This window comes from Ixodes scapularis, unplaced genomic scaffold, assembly GCF_016920785.2.
Source record: "Ixodes scapularis isolate PalLabHiFi unplaced genomic scaffold, ASM1692078v2 PGA_scaffold3__209_contigs__length_174095766, whole genome shotgun sequence".
Taxonomy (NCBI): domain Eukaryota; kingdom Metazoa; phylum Arthropoda; class Arachnida; order Ixodida; family Ixodidae; genus Ixodes; species Ixodes scapularis.
The window spans coordinates 5,017,280-5,040,682 of record NW_024609868.1 but is presented as its reverse complement, the minus strand read 5'-3'; the positions used below and the strand labels follow the sequence as shown (position 1 = coordinate 5,040,682).

The following is a 23,403-nucleotide window of genomic DNA, read 5'->3' as shown; positions in this document are numbered from 1 at the left end:
TACGCGGCTCGCTTCCCTTTCCACTGTTTTGTCCGCAGACGGACGGCGTCAGCTTTTCCCTGTCACGTACACTACGCACTAATGCTAACGCATTAATATGTATTTCGGAGCATCTCTACTCACCATACACTTCGTTTCATCTTAGCTCAGAGCACAGTAGAGTGTTCGAATGCCATGAACACACAATAAATAAGCGAGTCACGGGGCATTTGCTGCGCTTGATTGGTTTAGCAGATGAAAGAACGCTTACACAGAAAGATCAATGGTAACAGATGAAAGAGCGCGTATACAAAAAGATCAATGGTAGCAGATGAAAGAACGCGTATACAAAAAGATCAAAGGAACGATGTCGCCCTTTTGATGCCGTTTGATGGATCCCATTGGTTCGATGGGATCAAGGCTGCGTCGCTCAACTTCCAGACAATATCGACAATCTAAAAAGTCGCTAGAACGATTGACGAAATGGTGGAACGGCGACTGCTGTGATAAGGCAGGAGCAGATTACTTTAATGTTGACAAGATCGCTGGCATTTGCGCCGCTTGTGTCAACCTTCACCGCCTCACACCGGTACGCGTGCGTCAAACCTAACTGCTTTGCACCGTCGCGCCTACGTCGAGCTTCACCGCCTTACACCGGTATGTTAGCAGGAGCACCTGCGTTGGTGCGATGGGCTCGTAAATTATGCTCGGGTACTATTACAGCTCGACCTTCTGCGGTCTTCGTTTTAGGTTTACTTCTCATTTGAGAAAGCTGGAGAACCTTTCATTCGAATGTAACATCTTTCAATTCCATCACTAAATAAAAAAAAGTCACAGCCTAGGAGGCTGTAACTTATTGATCATCCCTCGTATATTCCTCGGTCGACTTTGAGCGCGTATGCTGGTTTTGGCCGACATTTTGGAGAAATTTTATTTACAGGCTAAATAAATTACGAATGTAGAAAGGGTACAGGTGGTATTCACTGGACGCCATATTTGGCGTCCAGCGCTCTTGTCTTTCTACTTCCTCGTCCTTGTATTTTTTGCGCTTCTTTAGGTGGCCATATTTGAGGTGACTGCTCGCAACGCATGCTCGAGAGGAGTTTCCCGTAAACTCTCCGGCAACCACAAGAAAAGAGGGGAAGGTTAAACTCTCTTCTCGCCGAGACTTTCCTTTGTGTGTTCCAGACTTCCCCTGACGTCGCAATTCTCCCTCTAGAAGATTAACCCGTCACTCAAAATACGTACAAGAGCAGCTTTCCCCTCTCTCTCTTCCCCGGTGATGCGGAAGCAGCAGCAAGCTCTGCTATGGCCGTAAGTGAATACCAGCCCTTATCACGACCGAAGTGTTGCGTACAAAAAAAAAAAAAAAAAATAGTGTTTTGTGTACGTTTTATGTACTTTTTTTTTTTTTTTACAAAATGCTTCAGCATCAAAGAGGAACCCTGAATTATTATCAAAGGCGTTTAACAATGCAATAATCTTTCTTTTTCTGTTTAAGTGGTGTTTTGACAGGGGTTGACATCTGCTCCAAAAGCGTCAGTGGCTGCCCCAAGAGAACCTGCTACCGTAGGTTAAATGCCGCTTTGATGACTGCCTGACCTCCGGTAGTGAGGTAGGAGTCCAGCACTGTATCGCTGGATTTCTACGTACACTATCCCCACCCCTGCCCGTTTTGATCTGAATGAGCATCGTACCGGCGTGCGGTCGTGTATCACTACTGCGTGATGCACGTTAAAGACCCCAGGCTAGCGGTTGTACTGCACTGGCTAAATTGCTCATCTACAGCTGGGAGACTCGTCGCCCGTTGAGGCAGACCAAGTTCTAGGCTGTAGAAACACACACACAACCCAATTTTTTTTTCTATGTACACTGGAAGACCCTACGTCAACGTCATCTCTAGTGGATCCAGGCATCACAGCCTAGGTCGCGTCAACGTTGCCGCCAGTGTGTCTCTCACAACGAGTGCGACGCTAGCAATGCCAAGAGTCGTCAAGCGTCGCTTGGGGCGGTCCTAACGGTGACGTCATGAGGAGGGAAGGGGGGGGGGGGGGGGGGGGGCGCGTGTCTCACCGAGGGCGGCCAGGATGGCGGCTGACCAGAAGACCTCCCCGCACAGCGCCGGGATGAAGAGCAGGCCTCCCATGCGGCCCCCGAGCAGGTCTTGGAACGGGTCCAGCATGGTCACGTAGCCCTCGGCGCGCATCTTGTTGGCGAAGAAGTAACCGCCTGGGCAGATTGACCAGACGCTGTTGGTCCAAGCGGAGGAGACTCGGCAGAAACCGAGCGGTCAAACCTCAAGCTGTCCAAGCTCCGTGCCATCCGAAACTCGAACTCTCTGACGTCACACCACAGCGGTGGCGCCGCTGTCGGCTCTGCGCATGCGCAGACACTTCGGCTCACGCGAATTTGGTTTCTACGTGGTGCCCACGCCTGGTCTGTGCAAAGGGTTTGCAAATAGCGTTACAGTGACAATCCTGGTGTGCTCGCGCGGTGGCCTTGAGCGCTTAATGCATTCGAGGCACTCGTGTTTCTGTCTCCTCCACCTATGATGCTTCTCAATCTGATTTCCATCACTGCCGCCAGCTTGCTTGCAATCTTCCAGTTTTGCTTTATTAACTGCGTCTATTCTTTTTACTATTATTATTATTTAAGATTGTCAAATGGGTTGACGGATATGAAAAAAAGAACGTTTGGAACACTGGCTACTTTTCGGCCCATTCCTCGCAGAATCTGGAACTTTATGACTGGTGTTCACGCAACGTCATTCCGCCATCCTGTTAAGCTTTTCTTCTTTTTTTTTTTTTTTTTTTTTTGCACTATGACGTTTTTGGAGGACGACACACCAAATAGCGTCCAAGAAGGACAATGAGGCGTCTACTAGTGTACCTCATCAACTCACTCGAAATCGTTACTGAAAGCTGTATCGTGTCTTAATTGCTTTTTTTATTATTTATTTATTCTCCGTTTGGGGTAACTTACCTTACACCATACCTCGCATATCTCAACGCACCGGTCATCCACATCAAGTTGCTCGCATTCACATTCGGATCTCCTGCGCCTCACTCCTTCACCGTGCAGCTTCAGACTGGAACAACCTATGCCCGCGTATCGCTGCCACACGTGTTCATGACCTTTATCACCTTTATGGGAGGTGTGATTACTCACCTTTCACGCTGATCACATGGCACCCTGAACTCATTTCTCTTCTGTAACCTCACCCCTTATGTAACCCTGTAATACTGCCAAAAAAAGTCTTCGAGGTGATCAAGTGTAAATGTCTATGTTCCGCTTGCAAACCAAAATACTGTTATGGCTCTTTTTCTTTTTTAAGGTGTACATTGTTCATGTTGTGCTCGGGCAGTGCGCCGGCGGTAACTCTTTCGCTCGGAAACGCTCGCTGCTTGCATTTGGATTGTCTGTTAGCGAGGGACCCCATTTCCATCATTGAGAAGTTGGCGGCGAAAGGAAAAGCCCTGCTTTGGCTTCGTCGTTTGGTTCCTCTGAAGATGTAAAGAGACCACGCGGAACGTCCGCTCTTCGCCTCGGCAGGGAACCAGAAATGCACAGACCGCGGTACTCTTAACGCGAACAAGATATCGGCAATATATTTTTTTTTCTCGAACTTCAAATGCTGTCATAAAAAACGAACAGTGTGGTTGAATGCATAGAGTTATTATCATAATGTACGCTAGAGGTTCACCTGGCGCTAGTGTTTATGCGACCTCCAGGAGGCAAATTGAAGCAGACGGCAACCAGCTCTACTTTTGTTGTGCTTCCGTGCATTCCTATCGGGAAAAGCGCGTGCATTTTGTCTCTTCGACGGAAAATAGCGTGGATCACTTTGGTCATTCGAGTCGCACCGAACAGTATGTACGTACCTCTGTTATCATTGTAAACATGTAGCTGCTTTAGTTAGAGTATTTTTCTTCATCGATAAGCGCTGTTACACTTGGCTATATTTGTGGCCCAAAACTTCTGTTCCGCAGGAGGTGTGTAAAAACATGCGACCATTTTAAGCACAATAAATATCGAAAAAAATGTAGTGTGCGCTCGAGGTTTGCCAGCATTCCGGTGGCGCTTAGCTACTATATGACAAGCCTGTCCCTTCATAAAAATGACCCCGTCGTGCACCTTTACGATCGGTTAAAAACATTCAAAGCGTAAAGAATAAAGTACGCGGGCTATGAAGGGTGCCTCTTTTTTGTTATTTCCTATGCCGGGCACCTTTTCTGGCTTTTTCGTACTTTCACATATTTAGAGCGCGCGTGGGATGTTTTGGACGCAGAACGAGCATCCTCGCACATATGCCTACGCAGAATGAATAAGTCAGTACTTACTTATTGGAAATCCGGCTATATTACTTGGCCTTTACTTTATTTTGATCATCTACGTGCACGGGGAGTTACTGATCCAGAGTATGCTTCGCAATTCTTGTCGTCTCTCTTGGTTTTCCACAGGTCCTTCGTTCACTTGGTACTTGAATTTCTCATGCAGAAAAGCGCCTACGGCGTGTTCGCACTAATAGTGTCCAACAGTGCACATCAATGCATGTGTGAATCTGTTTTAGTGCTGTGTTTACTGTCATGAATTTTGTGAAAAAAGGAAAACGACTATACTCTAACTGATCAATATTTTGACTTACGCTATTGATAAATGTTCCAAGTCATTTACTACATGATAATTATTTGTAATATTTTCTTTCTGGACGCAAAGGAGGACGTGTGTGCCGTTTCCCAAGGGTTGTGCTGACAGATTCCCCAAGAATCCACCAACGGATCTTCCTGTGATTGTTTTCACCCCTTTAGTGTACTCTGCCTGTCAGAGTACGTCGACGCCCTTGGATACGGTCATCCATATCACTCGTGGAGTGAACCGCATCCATCTTTTTAACTACACACACACATCACAGCCTACGCACCGCTACTACGGAGACCCAGGGTGAAGAACAACCGGCGATGGCGTAGCGGCAACTGAGCACGCCCGCATCCCACCGCGCCGCGGCGCAACAGCAACACCTCGTGGATAACAAAGCCGTAATGCTGAACGAAATTGCGTCACCAGAGAAAGCCAACGCTGGGCACAGATTGGACAGGTCGATTGCGTCAGCGTTCGGCTCAAACTTGACTCGAAGCCGAGCTCTGAAGCAGCACTCGTTACCGATCTGTGGCCAGCGCTGGCCTTCTCTGATGAAGCCATCTCATTCAGCACTACGGCTTTGCTATCCGGAGGTGTTGCGCGGCGCCTCTTCCTCTCTGGCTCCGCGCCAGCTGTACGCGTGACTTTGCCAAAAATGAAAGGGCTCGTTTTTACGAGATCCCGGCGGTGTCTGTCACTTTGTCAGAGCCGGGGAGAGAGGGAGAGGTTGACGCGTGCTCACGTCGGTGCTTAGGACCAATGGGAGCGTCGCACGCAACAACTGACTAACGAAAGACACCGCCGGGTCTTCGTCAAAACGAGCGTTCTAACGCTAACGCATTAAAAATGCACCCGCGTTTCCCTATAGAAATGCGTTACTGGAAGTCAGTGTTTGGCTGGTTGCTGTCTGCTTTAATTTGCAACAGCACACTAGCGCCAGCTGAACCTCTAGCGTACATTATAATAACTTTATAGATGAATGTGCTCATGGTGGGTGTTTTCATAGGCGCCCACTATGTGGCGCTTACACAGCACTTTCCCCAAAAGTGCCGATGTGTTCGCGCTCACTGTGTGGCGCAGTGCACGATGGCCCATGCGCCAACGATGGTTCACGCCGAGCACTCACCGACGACGAGGCTGAGCGCGTAGCCGACGGGCGCCTGGCACCAGATGATGCCGTTGCTGTAGACGGCCTCGGCGGTGCCGTTGATGTAGCCGCCGCCCACCCAGGTGGCTGCGAGGACGCGCTCTCTCAGTCCCACCACTCGTCACCTTCTCGAAAGCGGTCTCGTCCTCCTTAAAAACTCTGTCTACCGCCCACTTCTTCTTCTGTATTTTTGAACGATGATTGCTCTAAGATATAAACCAGCCCGAAATCGAAACGTACGTTGAGAGCCGGGTAAGACGATCCAATCAAACTCCGCGATTGAAACTTCATGCTCTTGGCTCTATAGCTAGCTTGCTCTTCGCTTGGCAAGGAAGAGCTATAGGGCTCCCGTTAGTTGCGGAGCTTAGCACGCGGTATGCTCTACACACTCCGAGTGTACGTTGTCAGGTGCCTCATTCCGACGCTGTGATTGGTTCGCCGATCCAGACAAGTCCTCGTGCACAGAACTTAAAAACTGTCCTTCCAAATGAAAAAAAGAGTCAAAAGTTGTTGCAGGGAAGCTTGAACAGTGCGAAGTTATTCTTTCTTAAAATGGCATGAGGTGTCTCTGCAGTAGAGGAGACATTTGTCCGGTTCCCTTGCCGGCGTGAAGCGGCCTCGAAGTACGCTTCACGCTGCTAGCCACTATGTTTTTCAATCAGCCAATAAGAGCTCGGCGTTCTGACATCATCGCAGCCCCTGTACAAGAAGCGGACGAACTTGCTGTCCGCATCGTGGTCGTAGCCCCTCCGGGCGGCGACGAGGACGCACCGGTCATGGTGAAGATGCCGACGAAGATGCCGATGTTCCTGCCGGCGAGCATGACCTCGTCGGCGTCGCCCGGCTCGCTGCCCGTCTTCTTGCTCTTGCGGCCGGCCCAGATGCCCACCGCCAGGATGACGATGTAGAAGAGGATCACGGACACGATGCCCGGGATGTTGATGGCCATGGCGGGGCCACCCCGAGGGACGCTTCGGTCGCTTCTGAAACGTCGCAACGAGTAGATATATCAGCACGCGCTCCACGAGGACGCTCTAAAGCCGCGCTCACACTGCTGATGTACGTCATACAAGAGAAAGTCTGCAGACGTGTGAACATGCTTCGAACATGCATTAAGCTTGTCCGCAGGTGATTCGGTCACGTTTGTGTCTTTTGTATGGTCTATGAGCTGTGGGACGGCTGAACGTCACTGGAACAAAAGGCGCGGCCGCCACTGGCATTTGGTAGAGGTATGGCGACATTGGAAAATAAATAACGTCTCAAGAAAAGGAAAAGGCTCGAAGGATAATATAATATAATCAGAGATATATTCAGTCTGGTCAACTTGGGTGGACCGCGTACGCATTACTGCCACATTTGAGTACGTGTATTTCGATTATTTATTCGTAATATAAGTGAGGAACCTGGGAGAAAAAGATGTCCGAACAAGTGAACTGCAGTCTAGTCTCCTCGCGGGTACACAACACTAATGGAAATATACCCGAGGATTCACATTAAAAAAAAAAAAAGAAAGCAAGTAATATGTCGGGTGTTTTACCGAACATCGCCGGCCGAAGTTTCCCGCAAAAACTGTACGCATCGCGGGGGGAAACGACTGGCGCCGTTTAAGTTACTGCCCAGGGACCCATTTCACGAGGCACGTAGCGTTTCCCATAATTAAGCCCTTAATGAGTTTGGAGCAATTAACTTTTTTTAAACATTTATATTTCTTTATTAATTATACTGACCCTAATTTAAGGACCGAAAGCATTACGTAAGAGACCGAAAGCATTACGTATTACGTAAGGTTCACAAAGACAAAAGGGCAAAGCATACTAACGTGAACTTAGTCAAACGCGATAAATTAATTATGTCACGTAACTTGTTGTGCCAGATCTTGACGAAAAAACAACAACAATCATATCAGGGTAAAAAGTGCTCATAAAAGCGAGAGACTTTCCTTGGAAACACTTCCAACTATGCTTGGCACGATGATAATCTGCACATATTCGGTTCCAATTAGAAATTAGAGACCAGTAAATCAGACAATTTAAAATATATATGGAAAGCACGTGGTAAGTGTAGTCGTGTGCATAAGTCACCGTTGGGGTTACACTAAAGAAAACGCACGGCCGCATCCAAGACTCCAAATTGGGCGAGTTTTCGGGGCGCAGAACAAGGATGCACGCGCTCTAAATCCTTCTCGAATTGATAGTGGTTTTAGATTATGCTTATCAAATTTATACTTTGAACTATCTGTTTATCTTCGCGAATGAAAAAGTTAATTATGCAAAGATCTAGTTTAAAACTTTAATTCACCACAAATGCTGGATACCTCACTCAGTAGGCCCCTTTGACATTGATCAGAACGGCAGAGCTATCTTCTTTCTGAGCTCTGCGAAGCTTTTGCACGAAACGTTTGTCCGATGTTTGGTGAAACGCCCGTTTGGCTGCCTCTGTCGCGTTTCGTTTTGATGTCCATGGACGTATATCTGCAAGCGTCCTGCTTATGTTGGCCTTCGATGGTGCCAAAGGTATCATTTATTTGAGAATTAAGTTTTTTTCCGGGCCTGGTAGATAATGACCAAAGAGAGTGGGTGCCGTCGTTCCGACAACTTAATATCATTTCGAAGTGTTTTTAAAGTTTTGCGGTCCGCTACGGCGCAGTGCCCGGTGTTCCTATCAGCCGTGCACATTGTTCATTAGTAATACCGACGCAGTTACATACGGTGTAAGTGTACCCCATGTCCGCTCTTTAATTGTGCGCTACAAGATTTGGCCGCGTATGCTAGATGCCTTGTGCTGCCCGGCTGGGTCATTTATTGACTTGGTTCGCCCTAAACCCTGGTTTCCTTGTTTTCGAGAGCCCTCCCCTGCCTCGTTTGTGCGCGGCTATAATTTAATTCATGCAGCTGTCGATAAAAAGTATGCGCTCGCTTTGAAGGATAGTGAGATAACGTACTACATGTCTTCGTTCGTATAAATATCAATAAAGAAGTATCGATTAATATATTTTTTTAGAATAGCAGAACTGTTGCATTATTTATTTATGCACACGGTGCCCTCTCACTCGGCCCCCTATCGCCCCAGAAATGTTTCTATGTTACATGGAGACGTGATCGAGCGGCCCCACTACACGCTGGTGAACGTGAGCAGCGTGCCGCCTGACGAACGTTTGGTGTACCCGTGATATGCATAAGCATAGCCTCCTCTACACTCACAAAGCCTGGCAGTTTGACGACAGGGCCATAGGTCGAAGATATGGAGCGCGAGGATCTGGTAGCACTGACCATTTCTCGGGAAACCTGGACGTCAGCGCACAGCTTTGGCAGCGGCGAGGGCCCGAAACACACTCGCTCGAGAAAAGTGTGTTTCGACGTCTCGTCGCAGCGGGGCGCCAGTCACGTGGCTCTTTTTCATTCGTTGTCTGATTCCGATTCGGCGGCCTCTTCTCGTGGCGATCTGCCTCGCTTTGTCGGTATATAGGAGACTATGGCATAAGCCCCGACGCGTCCTTAGTGAACGCATTTCTTTGTGCGTTAATATCGTAAGCACAAGTGTCACTTTCGCTGTCCCTCGCCAATAGCCGACTACCGAGAAAATTGTATTCACGGTAGAAAGTCGGGAGAACTTGCGCCTCGAGTGCTTCGTGTGTCTTTAAAGACTTACAGCCCATGGTATACAACTCATCGCAGTGTTGGTCTCTCGCGCTATACATATTTAGATTTATGACTAACCAACTCGCCCAAGCTTCCGTACGAACAAGTCTATTACGTCATGAAGTTCCGGTACCCGATAGATGGCGCCAGTAGGTTCTCTCGTTGATCTAAGGTCCCCATTCTCGGCGTAAGAGGTCACAGGGAACTCGGTCGTGAGCAGTCGCTAGTGTGTGAACCAGAGGCCGACAAACATTCTGCCACGTGTTATAGACTTCATCTCGTCGGAAGAAGTTAATGTGCAGATATTTAATGTGGGATTTATTTTAAGGAAATCGGACCCACGATTCAAAACATTTATTGTGGGCGTCGCGCAACGTACTTATTTTTCGATTAACAGATTTTTTATAAAGTTTTGTGTGTGTGTGTGTGTGTGTGTGTGTGTGTGTGTGTGTGTGTGTGTGTGTGTGTGTGTGTGTGTGTGTGTGTGTGTGTGTGTGTGTGTGTGTTGTGCGTGTGTGTTTGCAGAGTTGGGATTATTTTGGCAGTACTCACCTTCACGATGTGTCTCATATTGTATATTCGTGTCTGTATGTGTGTGAACGTATATCGAATGTATGTACAATATCGAAGGAAACTTCGAGGCTTTGATATGAGGGGAGTAATCTTGAAAATTTGTTTCGCTCTAAAAGCTGTCCAAGTGTATCTCTTTCTGTGGGGTGTCCAAATCAGCTGACACATGAGCCTATACTTAAATTATAAAAAGCCGTAAATAAAAGAAAAGAAAGCTTAGAGTTATTACAATTTAATCAACGTGTTTCAAAAACGCTTTTTTTTTTTAAGAGGGTGTTAAAATTAATTTTCAGTAATTCTCGTTGCAAATAGATCCGAGTATCGTACTTGAGAAGGCTCTTGAATTTGTGCAGATGTCTTGCTGGGAAGTATGGACTGTAAAAGGTTCCCGCGCGTGCACCTTTCCGCAGAGCACTCGAATCGCTCTTCAGTGCAACTGAACCGTCAAGCCCAGTGTCATCTCGTAGACTTCATTATTAAATCTAAAACTCTTAAGACAGTTTGGCATCGTAATATATATATATTTTTTTTTTTTTTTTTTTTTTTGTGTGAATATTGTTCATTTCGAGTCCGGGGATTTAACGGGTGCGGGGTATAAGAGAACACGCAAACATACAAGATCAGGACTACAATACAGTAGACATTCAGCGACGTCTACTTATTATGAAGGGGCTGAAATAGCAGAAAGATTCAATATATTATCTAGCACTGAACAAAATCATTCTCAGCACTCCACATTCACTATTTAGAAAAAAAATATTAAATACTATTTCTCAGTCCATCTTACACATATTCAGTTTGTCGAGTTCTAAGATAAAGTGTACAAATCTGGGGGGCAAAATGTCTACCGCAAAGCTTTCCGCCGTGGGGCATCGTGCAGCTTCATGTCGTTCAGCTGACCTATACCATGTTGTCAGGTCGCCAAGGTGACCGGCTTAAAAATAAAGAAAAAAGAAGTAAAGTATCTGGTTCGTTTGTATTGGAACACGCAATCGACTGATGCAGAGATGCGGCGTTCGGTCCGTATATCTGTTTCTTTTTGTTCGAGTAAATAATTTCCGCGTTGATTTCACGATAGCATAATCTTTCGCTCAATTATTTATCGGATTGCTTCGACATCATTTTGGCGCTTGATTCCTCGTTTCGAAAGCTTTAGTTCCATCGCTTTTCTCCAATCGAACCGAGACGCCTTTGTTCAGGTTGAGGGAGGGACTTGTCCGTCGACTTCAGACCTTTTCGACAATACAATTACGGGACATCCTTCGTGACGACACCGCGATATTTACGCACGATTCTGTCGTTGCTCTTGTGGGCTTCGAGAGCAGACGACGCCCGCGTTTTCCGCAATTTCGCATACCGTCAGACGAGCATCGGGTCGCGACGTTGATTAATTCGTCCGGCGAACAAGTCCATTTGCGGACAAAGGACGCGTTCGCTACGAACGTAATAACAGAACTGTTTGCGGACACGTTTCGTTCGGAGCGTGTTTGCGTCCAACATGTCTCCAGACAGTTTTTTTGTATAATGTATTTTATTTTCAGGGGCGGATTCAGAACCCCATTTTGAAGGGGAGGGCGGGAAATTTTTAAGGATACTATTCTCCCATTCTTTCTTGTGCACGGGGGGTCCACCCATGTCAAATTGCCCTCCGAGAAGGGGGGAGGGAGGGGGGTCGACTTTGTTTGGGGGGGGGGGGGGGGGGGGGGGAAAGGGGCGCCCCCGTTGCCCCCCCCCCCCCCCCCCCCCCCCCCTTGGATCCGCCACTGCGTATTTACTGAACGACCACGACTTTAGAGTTCTATGTCGCCGCTTCCATCTTGCGCGAAAAATGGTGAACTGACAGATTATTTTCTCCTGACGTATACCCACGTAAGCTTTGTACTTCGCTGAACTGGTTCTTCGCGCGTGAGCCCTTTAGCTTCGTTGACTGCCGCTTTTTAGAGTGCCAAGCTGTCCTAGCTGTAGAAGATTATTCTTACGAGATAATTAGGCCTTACTTGAGTTTATTTGGTTGAAATGTCAGTAAGTTATCGCGAATGTATACGGTATATTCACGATTTGAATCATCGTGGGCCGGGGCTTCTAAAATGTTATATTTTGTTCCTTATGGATACAGTTAGAGCTAGCTATACTAAAAAAAAAAGTGCCAAGGTTACGTTTTACCTTGTTTCAAATGTCCTCCGATATCGAGGCGCGCGAGCAATTGATGGCCAACGATTCAGTTACCAGCGCGGAATAAGACATTCTGTCTTCTCCATTCAAAAACTCCGCTGGAACGCGTGATGGTGGTGACAAATGAACAGCACGTAGCGTTGATCATGATCAGTCTTAATGTGTGCACTTAGCAACAGAGAAATGAAAGAAAGTTACTGCTGAAGCGCAACGTCCAAGTTATTAAAACATTAAGAGTATTTAAGAGGTTTTTTTTTTTAATTATAACTCGGGAGGTATGTTTTTATCTCAAATTTCAACTAATTACATTTACTGCGATACGTTTGACCAGAGTAACTACATATAGATCTATTTTTGACTCTAGCGAATTTACTGCGCTGCTCGGTGCCGGTGATATCGCCTTCGAGCGCCTCCATCGCGACCGGTTTGGCCTGGTTTGGATATGGGCAGTCCGGCTTTGACAAGGCCCGACACGTACAGAAATGCCCTACATGGCCTCATCAAGAATCGGTCAAGTAAGGTCATATGGTATAGCCATATTGTATATATTGCCATAGAGGGCCATTTGCGCAATTCTTGGCCATATATGGAATTTTTTGTACGGGGAGCCGCAAGAAATACGGCCCGTGGCCCGGGTCCAGTGTGACCGTAACTGCTGGTAAATCCTTGGACATCGTAGAAAATGGACAGTCGGGCTTCGACATGTTTCGAGACGCGAGAATGGATCGAGACGGGTGGGTAAAATCGGTCCTTACTGTGTTCGAGGGGTCGGATCTCCCAGCGGCCCTCGGCGGCGACCTTCGCCTCCGAAACGGGCGCCCCGAGCGGAAAGGTCGGTCTCCCCGCTAGCAGAGGCCGGCAGAAGGGCGCTGACAACTGTCGCCCCAGCGCAGGCTAGTGCGTTTCGACGGGAAGTTGCGCAGCCTGCAGCGTGGCGCACTCATCTAACCGGGCCAGGGGCAGCGCCGAGACGTGTCCGGCTCCGAGATTCCCCTCGTTGGTCGCTCGCAATGGCCGACCGGCGTTTAAGCTCGGGTCCGCGGTCCCTCCATGGCCTCCGAGCCGACGGCTGCCGTCGCAGGCTGCCATTGGCCCGTCCCAGATCGATCGCCGTGACGCGCCGCGGCCCCGGTGGCCAACGGCGTGCCGCTGACGTCGTCGTTGACGTCGGTGGACGTCCCGAATCCTTTTGTTTTAAACGCCGGAGGAGACGTCTGCCCCCGCATGGCAGCCATGCGACTGGAAGCATAGAGGTCATGCCCCCCCCCCCCCCCCCCCTCCCTCATTTTTTCCCCAGTGCTGTTCTAGATTCTCGCGCTCACTGTCTTGGTGACCGTCAGTCGCGGTCGAAAGGGTCATCCCACAAACTAAGAACGAGAAAAAAAAAAGTGGGTATGTTTGAGGGTCGGGGACGGGACGGGGGGCTGACTGTTTGCAAAAATCGTTGACCTAGCTTGCTGGCCTGTTTTCACCCAATCGCCTGCGTCGTCTCCGCGGTCTGCTACAGTCGGCTTATTCAAACACAAACCAAAATTTCTTCCGGCGCCGGTAAAAAGCGCTGCGGGTTTTGAAAACAAAAACCAAAAAACAAGTGGAGTCATCTCAACTGCAGGCCCAAGAATCTTCTTGTGTTGAAAAAGTCGGGAAAATGGAGCAGTGCCGGGAGGTTTGAGGAGGGGGAAAACCGGAGAGGGTCAAAGGGATGTGGTGTAGGGAAATAGTTCGGGTTATGAAGGAAATAGGCGCTCATACAGAAAGTATCACTTCACTGTTCCGAACATGCCTTTCACAGACTGTCTGCGAGTCCTGTCTCTTGGGGGAGTCGAAGAGGTCTCGAGGATCGGTGGACGATCCATACATGACCATCAGGGATGGTCATACTTCATATCTAAAAGCGATTTCCTTTTTTTTTTCTCCTTTTTTTGTGTGTTATGGTGAGTTTGTTGCAGAATGGTGGTGCCTGCTTTTGCACGCGACGCGCACGGGAAAAGTAGCCAAGGCCATCACCAGTGGTGTGGCGATGAAAGGAGGCCGTCCTTTCCCTCCCCTATTCTACGCGCACAAAGAGCACATATGTGATGACCTCATCATCTCCGATGCTTAGCCGGTTTGCGACGGTGAGGAGGGACAAAAAGTTCCACGGTCTCTGTTCCTGTCACCGGGTTTGTAAAACCGTCAGCTGGCGAGTGACTCTTGGAAACTCTAGCCTTATAATGAACCTGTATGTACGTATATATAGGTATTTCTGCGGCGCATTATCTTTGAATCGAAACTCTATAAATTAAACACGACAATAAAAATAAATTGGGTTCCAGATTTGAAGTATGACCATCCCTGATCATCATGTGTGGATCGTCCATCGGTCCTCCGGCCTCCTTTTGGAGCGTGTCAGGCTGTTCTTCCGTGAACGCCTTGCCCACTAGTGGTGCCCGCCTGGCACTGAAGTAATGAATTCGGTATTCCGCGCCCCCGCATGCACTGCAGAGCGTGTCCGTCACGTTGACGTCGTTCTTGCGGGTTCGCCAGGCACCGCCACAAGCCTCGATGAGAAGTCGGCTGTCCATTGCTACAAACGTTGATGGGGTCGCTGTCCATTCCCATTCCATTCTGGGGTCGCGAAAATGCGGAGTGATTCGGGAATCATTCCAACTCCGGAGTGGCAACTCTGCAACACTGGTATGAACCAGGTCACCCGCAAAGCTTTCGGGGTGACTGCATGCGATCTGCGGAGCGAGTGCTCAGTGAATGACCTTAAAATATAGACCTAGAAGGGCCTGAAATTTAATTTCACTTTTACATTCACTGACAGTTTAAGAAACGCAGGACGTGGCGAGGCATCTTCTTATCGCCTCGCAGCACATTGCGGCATCACCTGGCACGAACACCACGAATCAAGTCCATAAGTTTTGAGTGGATTGAAGTGCTTTATCGGCCTCATTAGTGCCACTAAATAAGCTACGCTTCAGAGTAACAACACTTACTCATCTTGTGCCTCAAAATCATGGTTGAGTTCTCTGAAGCTTTATCTCAAATCACGGGAAACGCTTTTCCGTTTTCCACAAATGTTTAAACGGTTCGCAGCAGAGCAAAGCAATATTACGTGAGCTTCCTAACACCGAATCTAATGCTGAGAAAGTCGCACTTTTGAATCGTGACGATCGGCAGTTGCGTCTGCTCCGCGCAAGCACCGAGATGGAAGCGTCCACAACAATTTCGGGGAACAGAGTGCCGATACTCTAAGCCTAACTCACTTAGTAGCTCTATAGCAGCGGTCTCAAACTCATTTGTGTGTAGGGGCCAGACATCCTACACCTGAAAGGCCAATGTAAGACGGGGGGGGGGGGGGGGGGGGAGAGAGAGAGAGAGAGAGAGAGAGAGAACTTGCCAGTGGCATCTTTAGATTTGATTTGTTTAATTACAAGACTACTTTCAGCCCTGACCTGATGTGATAAGAATTAAACTGAGCCTCATCGTGCTGGCATTTTTAATTAAACAAGTACAGTGTCGGTCCCGTTGCTCAATTCACCCAGGAATTAACCAAGCTCAACATGTCTCTAAAAAAACAATCAGTTAATATTGCCGCGCGCAGGGTCACGGACTTCTAGCACTTTCTCGTTTATTCTTGCTCCGGACATAACTTCTATCGTTTATCCCTGCTTTTGTTGTTCTGTAAAGTGCGTGTTCATTCTCGCCCCGAGCGCGCTACGCTCGAGCCTTGTCCGCCGAATCTTCGAGATAGTGACTCACTCTCGATAAGATGCCGCCCGCGACATTGTCGAGTCAGTTTCGCCTCAGCGTTCGATCCTGCTGCTTCGCCGCCTTCGACGCCCGCGACGCTCTGTTGTTATCTTTCTTTTCCCTTTTATTTTTGGGCACAAGTTCGCCCCATTAAACGTTCAGTTTCTTCAGTTACTATCGTCTCATCGCTTGTCATTCGTGACAATATGACAGTTGTTTTCCCAACGATTTTACTACAACACTCGAACAAATACTTCTTTTTAATGGTGATATATTTTTGAAGGCGAGAATCGCGAGCTCGCTTTATCTTTGGCAGTTGCTCCTGCTGATCGAGAGTTCGCGAAGCCCGAAAGGCATCCTTCAACGAATAGCTTGCGCTTGCAGCCTATTGGTGGAATTGTTGTACATTACAAAAAGCTGGGAAGCAAGATATAAAGCGAAACAAAGGGCAAACGAACACACATAAGTATAAACTCTGTGAATACGTTAAAAGAGCAGGCCTGCTTTACGAGCGGAAAGTAATCGACGAGATGAGATCACGATGGCGCGTGCCATTTCCAGCACTCGAGACATGGGAACCGGCACCCATACCAAGTTGCTTGCGGGCCGCGTGCCAGCGGGCCGCGTGTTTGAGACCCCTCCGCTCCCTTCTCCATAGGACTCGGGGATTGGCTCGTCTAGTGCTTTGTGGAAAAGTACGCGACAGAACAGAGCGTGTAAAACTATACATGTACACGCAAGAACATTTTAGAGCGTACGAAATTACGCCCACGCAGAACGCCTTGACCTAAGAACCAAAAGGGAGCGAGAAAACAAGCGAAAATAAAGAGACTCCCGCCCCGATGTCAAGAGATAAATCGGTCGCAAGAAAGCACTGACTTCGGTCTCCTCTGTGGCCTCAGGCAGACGCAGAATAGCTCGCGCATCGCTGGTGCCCGAGTATTCGCGAGCTCGCTATAGGGCGCTTCTGTTTTCCTCACTATTGCCCAAGCGGTTATGTTTTAATTTTCATAGTGCATAGAAGCTTGGCATTGCACATGCTTGCACCAGCAGAGAAAGTTCAAGTATCCTCACTCTGGGTTGTGAAAAAATTCCACTGGGCGGCGATGCCTAAACTTCTCGACGCGAAATAGACTATTGCAAGCACGGCATCTGGCCGCCGCCATGTTCGTGAGGGCAAGTTAAAGCCCTTCGATTTTTTTTCGCATTTATTAATGGACTTTAGGGCAAGTACGTGCAATACACGTTTTCAATGTTTCCAAAAATCCAAGTCCAGACGTGCTAAATCACAGTTTGCAGCCAGCGCTCGCTCGCAGTTGCGGCCAGCCAGAAAGTGCGCGTGCAAAACAAACAAACACAGCAATGAACGCGCCCTCGTACGCTTTTCTGGAAAGGTGTATTGCAAGCTTGCCAAAGCTACGTTTATGCGCACGCTGCACCTGCTTGCACGCACGGGGCACCATCCTGTACTGCGTTTCAATTTTCTGCAGAAAAGGCGAGATCTTATCGCGCTGCGGGGCTTAAAAAGACTTTTCCTCCGTTTCAAAAATAAATAAAAGAGCTCGTTTTTTTTGTTGTTGTTGTTGTTGTTGTTTTTTGTGATTACAAGTTCGATTTTGGTACTGACCACCCAAGCCGCGCTAGTTAAAAAGTTAATTAGAACGTTTTAGTAATTAAATAGCTAATTAGTTTGTTTTTGTGCAATGCCTGATGTCCGTCGTGCATGGATGTCAATTTGTTTTGTTCCCAAAGAGTTTCTTTCTTTTTTTTTTTCTTTTTTTTCTTTGCAACCATCGTATTTTTAAGAATGTTTCAAAACAAACTAACCAATTAGACGTTGTTTAGAAAGCAGGAGTTTAGTCTACCACAGTATGGCGACATTGTAACCAGTGTAGATGAGAAATTTAGCCAGTGCCACAGTACGACTGCCGACCTGGGGTCTTTAACGTGCATTACGCAATACACGTCCGCACGCACGGGCCGGTACGACTCCAGTACAAAAATCTGTCTAATAAAATAGAATATCCCGCTCTTTGCCGCGCTACATCTGCCACCGCGAATAGGGTGTATCTTTTTTTTTTATTTATGATTTGGACAAAATAATATTGAGAAAGAAATGTATCATCAAATTGTTAATCGGAAAGCGAAATTCGAAAACTTCTCGCGTGTGTGGTAAACACTTCAGTGAAAGCGACTCCGTGTATCCTGCTGGTTGCAGTGTAATCTATGAGTGCTGGTTTCTTTTTAGTTCCAAGTTGATTCGAATTTTGTAAACCAGTAAACAAACATTTCCTTAAAATAACTGGCAGGAAGGAGCGGTGGCTGCCTTTCGGAGTAGTTTCAACTAAATCCCTGCTTGTTCTCCCGGACGACGGGAAGCGTGCGAGGCCTCTTCGTGATCGAGGTCTGCTAAATCTCGTAAGTCGGTGACACTTCAGCGTCCCAAAAAAAATGAAATATACAACTGCTATGATTTACTACCGTTTGTTCGTTTGATTTGGCGGACCCAAGGAATTGTGTGTAATACGTGATGCGCTTCTCAGCGAGCGATTTGAAATTTGTAAACAATTCTTAGTAAAAATTGAATACAACAAATTAATCGATCGCCTGAATTTTCCGTGTCACCGCCAACAATTTAGCGAGTTGCGAAAATTTCTGCTTTTCTTTCGAGCAGAAGTCGTGTAGTAAAAAGTAATGCTCGAAAATATAGCCACCACTTCCCAGCAATAAACCTGCTAATTTTCGTTGCCAAACCTTTGGGAACACGTCTAAATCCACTGTCGGGAATGATCATCTTCGCATCGCACATGCTCTGAGAAACAACTCTTGGCGCGACCAAAAGCTCCGCTGTAGTCACCCTTCCACGATCGACCAAACGTACACAATGTCGACTCTAGAAGGGTTAGTCAGGCTTCGTGGAGGTAAGAGTAATGTCAGACTTTTAACTTTGACGGTGTAGGTTTCAGAATGCGATGACCGTCCCCAAGCTTCCGTCGTGCTTTTCGCATTATAAGAGACAAACTTGCAGTTCGTCACTGATAATCCTGGTCCTGAGGGAGAGAAAGCATAAGACGGGTGCCACCGAAACATCTCGTCCCCAATGGCTGGGTCGTCACGCGTGGGAAGGCAGCGTAGATTGGACTCAACGCGGTCACTCGGCTTTCGGAAACAATAAGAAGTTATTTAAATATGCGTGTTCAATGTTATCTTAATGCGGACTTTTTTTTTAACGCAATTGTAACGTTGTAACTTTTCTCATCACTGCCAGGGGAATTGAACCACACTGAAAATTTACTTAATTGAAAAGCTATGCTACCTTTACAATCCATACTGTGTTTTAAAGGTTCCTCAGCCCCGAATCTTCGGCATAAACCAGAAATCGTGGCCCCGGAAACTATATTTGTTTGCAAAAACACTCTCGCCAGAAAGCGCATTTTCGTGGTGCCAGACGCTTGCGCCGTTCCTCAGGGCGCTGCACCAAGCAACTTAATAATAGTTTATGTCTTTCAAATACATGGGTTGCGCGGAGCGCGAACCTAACGTTCATTTTCCACCACCGGATTTGATTTTCTCAGCAAGAACAAATCGGAATAACCACCAGCTATATAGTGCGATCACATTCTATGCAAACCGTGTTATTGAGTTTCCTGGTGAAATGTGATGTTCGAAACACTAGCAAAAATAGATGTCCAAATTTTAAAGTTGCGCAATATGCATATAAGTTTGTTTTGTTTTTTTCTTAAGCTTTACAAAATAGTTTTAAAGAAGCCGTGAAAGCTCCACTTATGTTGTTTGTGCAGATGAGTTATACGGGGGTCACAGTATACGGGGCCAATCGTGACTATCAGTCGGCTTATTAGGTAAAACTTGTTAATTATCTTCTTAATTAGTAAAAATAGACATATGGTTCTAATTAGAAACTTGTTTAGCGTCATCAAAAACCACTAAATCAACTTTTTTTTAGAAAGATATAACGGAGGGGCAGCATTTACTGCGTTCCGTAAAAACGCTCCATTTGGACGTTTTTCTAGGTTTCGGTTTCTTAACGGAGCGCAGTTTTGCGCCCGCAGTTCTGCTGCCTAGTGGCTGATACGCGAAACACATCCTACGAGGGAGGCGAGGGGGTGGTTTCGCGCCGCCGCCACCGGGGAGCAGGACCGCTTCGTTCCGATACGAAACTGAAACCTAGAAACGCGTCCGAATTGAGCGCCTTTTTTAGAACGCCGTGAAATGCTGCCCCTGTCTAATATCTTCCTAAAAAGAGCTGATTTAGTGGTTTTTGATGGCTCTCAGCGAGGGTCTATAATTGGAACCATATTTCTATTTTCATTAATTAAAAACTTAATTAACGAATTATACTGAATTGTCCTTATTTTGGCCTCCAGGATCACGAATATGGAGACTATTTTTCAATATAGTGCACGGAAAATAACTTTTAAGGTACCGTGGAGGCCCCTGCTTTCCGGAGTGTGACACCATATAAACAGAGCCTTCGGAATCTCCGCTCCCGCGTATCTTCAGCGCCTATCGAAGCTATGTACGCGCAATCTCGCAGTTTTCAAAAAGGTCAGAGGACACCACGGCCGATGTCAGACCGTCAGAAAGGGACAAATTAAGTAGCTATACCGTGTCGAGTAGAGCATGAAATACTACTTTGTTCTATCTAACAAAAAAAAAAAAATTCATCAATTAGCAATTATTTGCAAATTGAATTGACCGGCATCTTGTCAAGAACAAACCACTCCAGCCAGGTTTTGCCAGTTTATCCTGCATAAGACTATGTTCAGTACAAAGGTGCGTATGATAAAACAATTTTGATCACTCCTTTCTGCATGCATGATTCTTCGCCTGCATTACGGTGCTGAGTGTAAAGATATATATGGTGACGAGGTGCCCATTCCGTGATTTTATGCACCGTCTGTAATTGGTTCATTAGTTAAGGAGCATAACTACGATTCAGTTTTTAATACTGCCACACAAAGGTTTACCAATCACTGATATTTTTGAAGCGACCTACCACACTTTCTGACAACCTTTCGATTCAGGTCAAATATATGTGACTGAGCTATGGATGTTTGAGTCTGTTGAGTCGAAATTAAATAATGCAATTTCTTATTTCTGGCACCTGCAAATAAAATTGGATTTTACGAGTGCATATTGTCAAAAAAACGCGGAAAATATATTCTAAATTTAGCGTTTCAAAAACTTGAACTGAACCGAAAGCCGTGAACCCGAACCGAACCGATAAAAATCTCGGTTCGACACTCTGGTACTTACACCCCTTGTCCGATATACTTAACACCCCCCCCCCCCCCCCCCCACACACACACACAAACATACAAAAAAGAAAAAGAAACTACAATTTGACGTTTAGTCCGCGTCGAACCGACCATACCAACTTTCACGAGCGGCTTGATAGTCGAGTGATACAACTTATTAAAATAGCTAATCTACGCATTAAAGACTGCAGGAAAACACTGAAGGTTTTGTTGACCACGCTATACAAAACTTTTTTTTTTTTTTAATTATTAATATTTATTAAGTTTAAGGCGCTCGTAAAAGTTGGTATCGTCAGTTTGACGTCAATGGACTCAACGTCGAAATGTGGTTTTGGGGAGTTACATATGGGACGAGGAGTGTAAGTACTACACTCCATATAATTCCGAGAGTGCACAGCGTTTACGTTGTGTTATCTGTATGTGTATAAGTTGCAAGTGTGACGCGCACTTTCTTAGTACACACAACGAATGAATGAATGAATAGCGGTGGCTAGAATCTAAACTTAGGATCGTAAAACTAACGAAGTGCAAACGACTGTGGTGGACTGAACGCTGTATACCGACATCGCTTGCCAGCTCAACGTCAGACTCCAACGGGTAACGGACTGTGACTCGCAGGAAAACTCGGCCCCGCAGTGCTCAAAACAAAGAAGCCCCACTCGCCTGCTTGGATGTTCGTCAGTCCATCGAGGTTCTCCGGTGCGGCACGCACGAGGGTTTGACGTGGAGTCAGCACCGTTCGCGCATCCGCCTGGGAAGTTCCATCGTGCGTGCGGGATGTGCTTCTGCGCGCGTAGAGCCGTGGCGGTCGCCGGTTGCCGCGCGTACCTGCAGTCGTTCCGACGGCGTTCCCGGCGTCGGCCGGCGGAAAGGCAGGCCGAGGCACGCGCTGGCAACGCGATTGGCCCTCGATGACACCATCCGAGAGACGACAAGGAAAACCCGTTCGGACCGCGCGACTCGCGCCGCGCTTTCCGCAGCAATGATGGGCATGCGCTTTAGACGTCCCCCCGTCCTGCAGCGGCCGAAGAATGTGCTGGCTACGCGGAAACGCCGGACGCGTCTCCGGCCTCTGAGTCGCAGTCACGGCAGTGGCAGCCTAGTACGTCGCAGGAATCACGTATAGTCACGTATAGTTCCTGGCGGTTCGCCGTATATAGAAACGCTGGCGAAGAACATGCAAGCGGAAGCAGGCGTCACTGGCGTCGTGGCGACGTCTCTGCAGGGCCGTTTATGCTGGGCGAGTCCGGTTGTCTTTTCAAAAAATGCAGACAATCTAACAACCGCTGCTGGGAGTCTGGCCACCGAGGATCGGCATGTTCCCTCCGCCGTCTTGCGTTATTGGCTTATAACAAACCGTGGCCGACTTTCGAGAAGGTAAGACGCCGTGGACATTGTGGTATCGTCGAGTCTGCTTGTTCCAGGCTTCCAGCGGGCTATACTATCTCCGTTCATTGGCCAAACTCTCCCAATATTGACGTTCCTGGGCGTCTTTACCCTTGGCTGCTCGAGTTTCTGCCCAGAGGCCAGTTGCAGAGCGCGTTACAGCCGCGGGACAGGCGTCTGCCGAATTCATCTTCGCTGCTTCGCCACGGCCATGGGATTGCACGGTTGAGGCGACACGAGGCGGAAACGGAGGGGACAGGAATGAGGACGCGCGTTAAACGTGCCGGTCTGAGTTGCGTTTACAGGTACCGTAGGCAAGACTTTTTGACGGATATGCCTATCCGAGCGGCCGCGTCTCGGTCCTCGAATATCTCGCAAGTGGTGTACGCAGTCTGCGGACTGCCGGCTCTTGCTGCTGCCCGCCCCTCGATGGACCCAGTCAATTGTTCCAAGTGGGACCTTGACCCCCCCGCAGGGTCAAGTTATCTCACTTGGTCCTGCGACCCCCGCGGCGTTCCTTACGGCGTGTCCCAGCCGTGAGGCTAAGATGAAAAATCCGACGTGCTGTTGGTGGAATGCGTAGAAAACCCAATTTGATTTTTTTTTTTTCCCTCGAGTTGGTCGTTGTCTAAACACTGTTTCGTTTTTTTTTTTGTTTTTTTTTGGTGTGTGTATATGTGTGTTTTTCTCCCAGGGCTTGAAGGCATTACAGTAAAGAGGTGAGTTTATTGTACAGTTTGTATAAAAGTAAAACGAGTCCGAAAAGGACGCGCGTCCTTTTCGGACTCGTTCAGACGGCGCAACCATTTCGCGAAACTACGTTTCACGACACTAGATGCGCGAGAAAAATGCATCG

The 23,403-nt window shown here is 47.6% G+C and overlaps 1 protein-coding gene across 2 annotated transcripts in view; it reads right to left on the bottom strand.

The window, feature by feature from the left end:
- LOC8039444 (high-affinity choline transporter 1) overlaps nt 1-22,409 on the bottom strand; it is a 35,342-nt gene extending 12,933 nt beyond the window's left edge. The window contains exons 1-4 of one of the 2 annotated variants that reach the window (XM_029985037.4): nt 21,825-22,409; nt 6,536-6,747; nt 5,744-5,851; nt 2,053-2,208 (exon numbers count right to left, since the gene is read on the bottom strand). In XM_029985037.4, coding sequence (XP_029840897.1) covers nt 2,053-2,208; nt 5,744-5,851; nt 6,536-6,713 — 442 coding nt within the window. In that variant the 5' untranslated portion in view covers nt 6,714-6,747; nt 21,825-22,409. The remainder of the gene's footprint in view (nt 1-2,052; nt 2,209-5,743; nt 5,852-6,535; nt 6,748-21,824) is intronic. The other variant, XM_042292223.1, reaches the window with a different exon arrangement.
- Nucleotides 22,410-23,403: the final 994 nt, after the last annotated feature.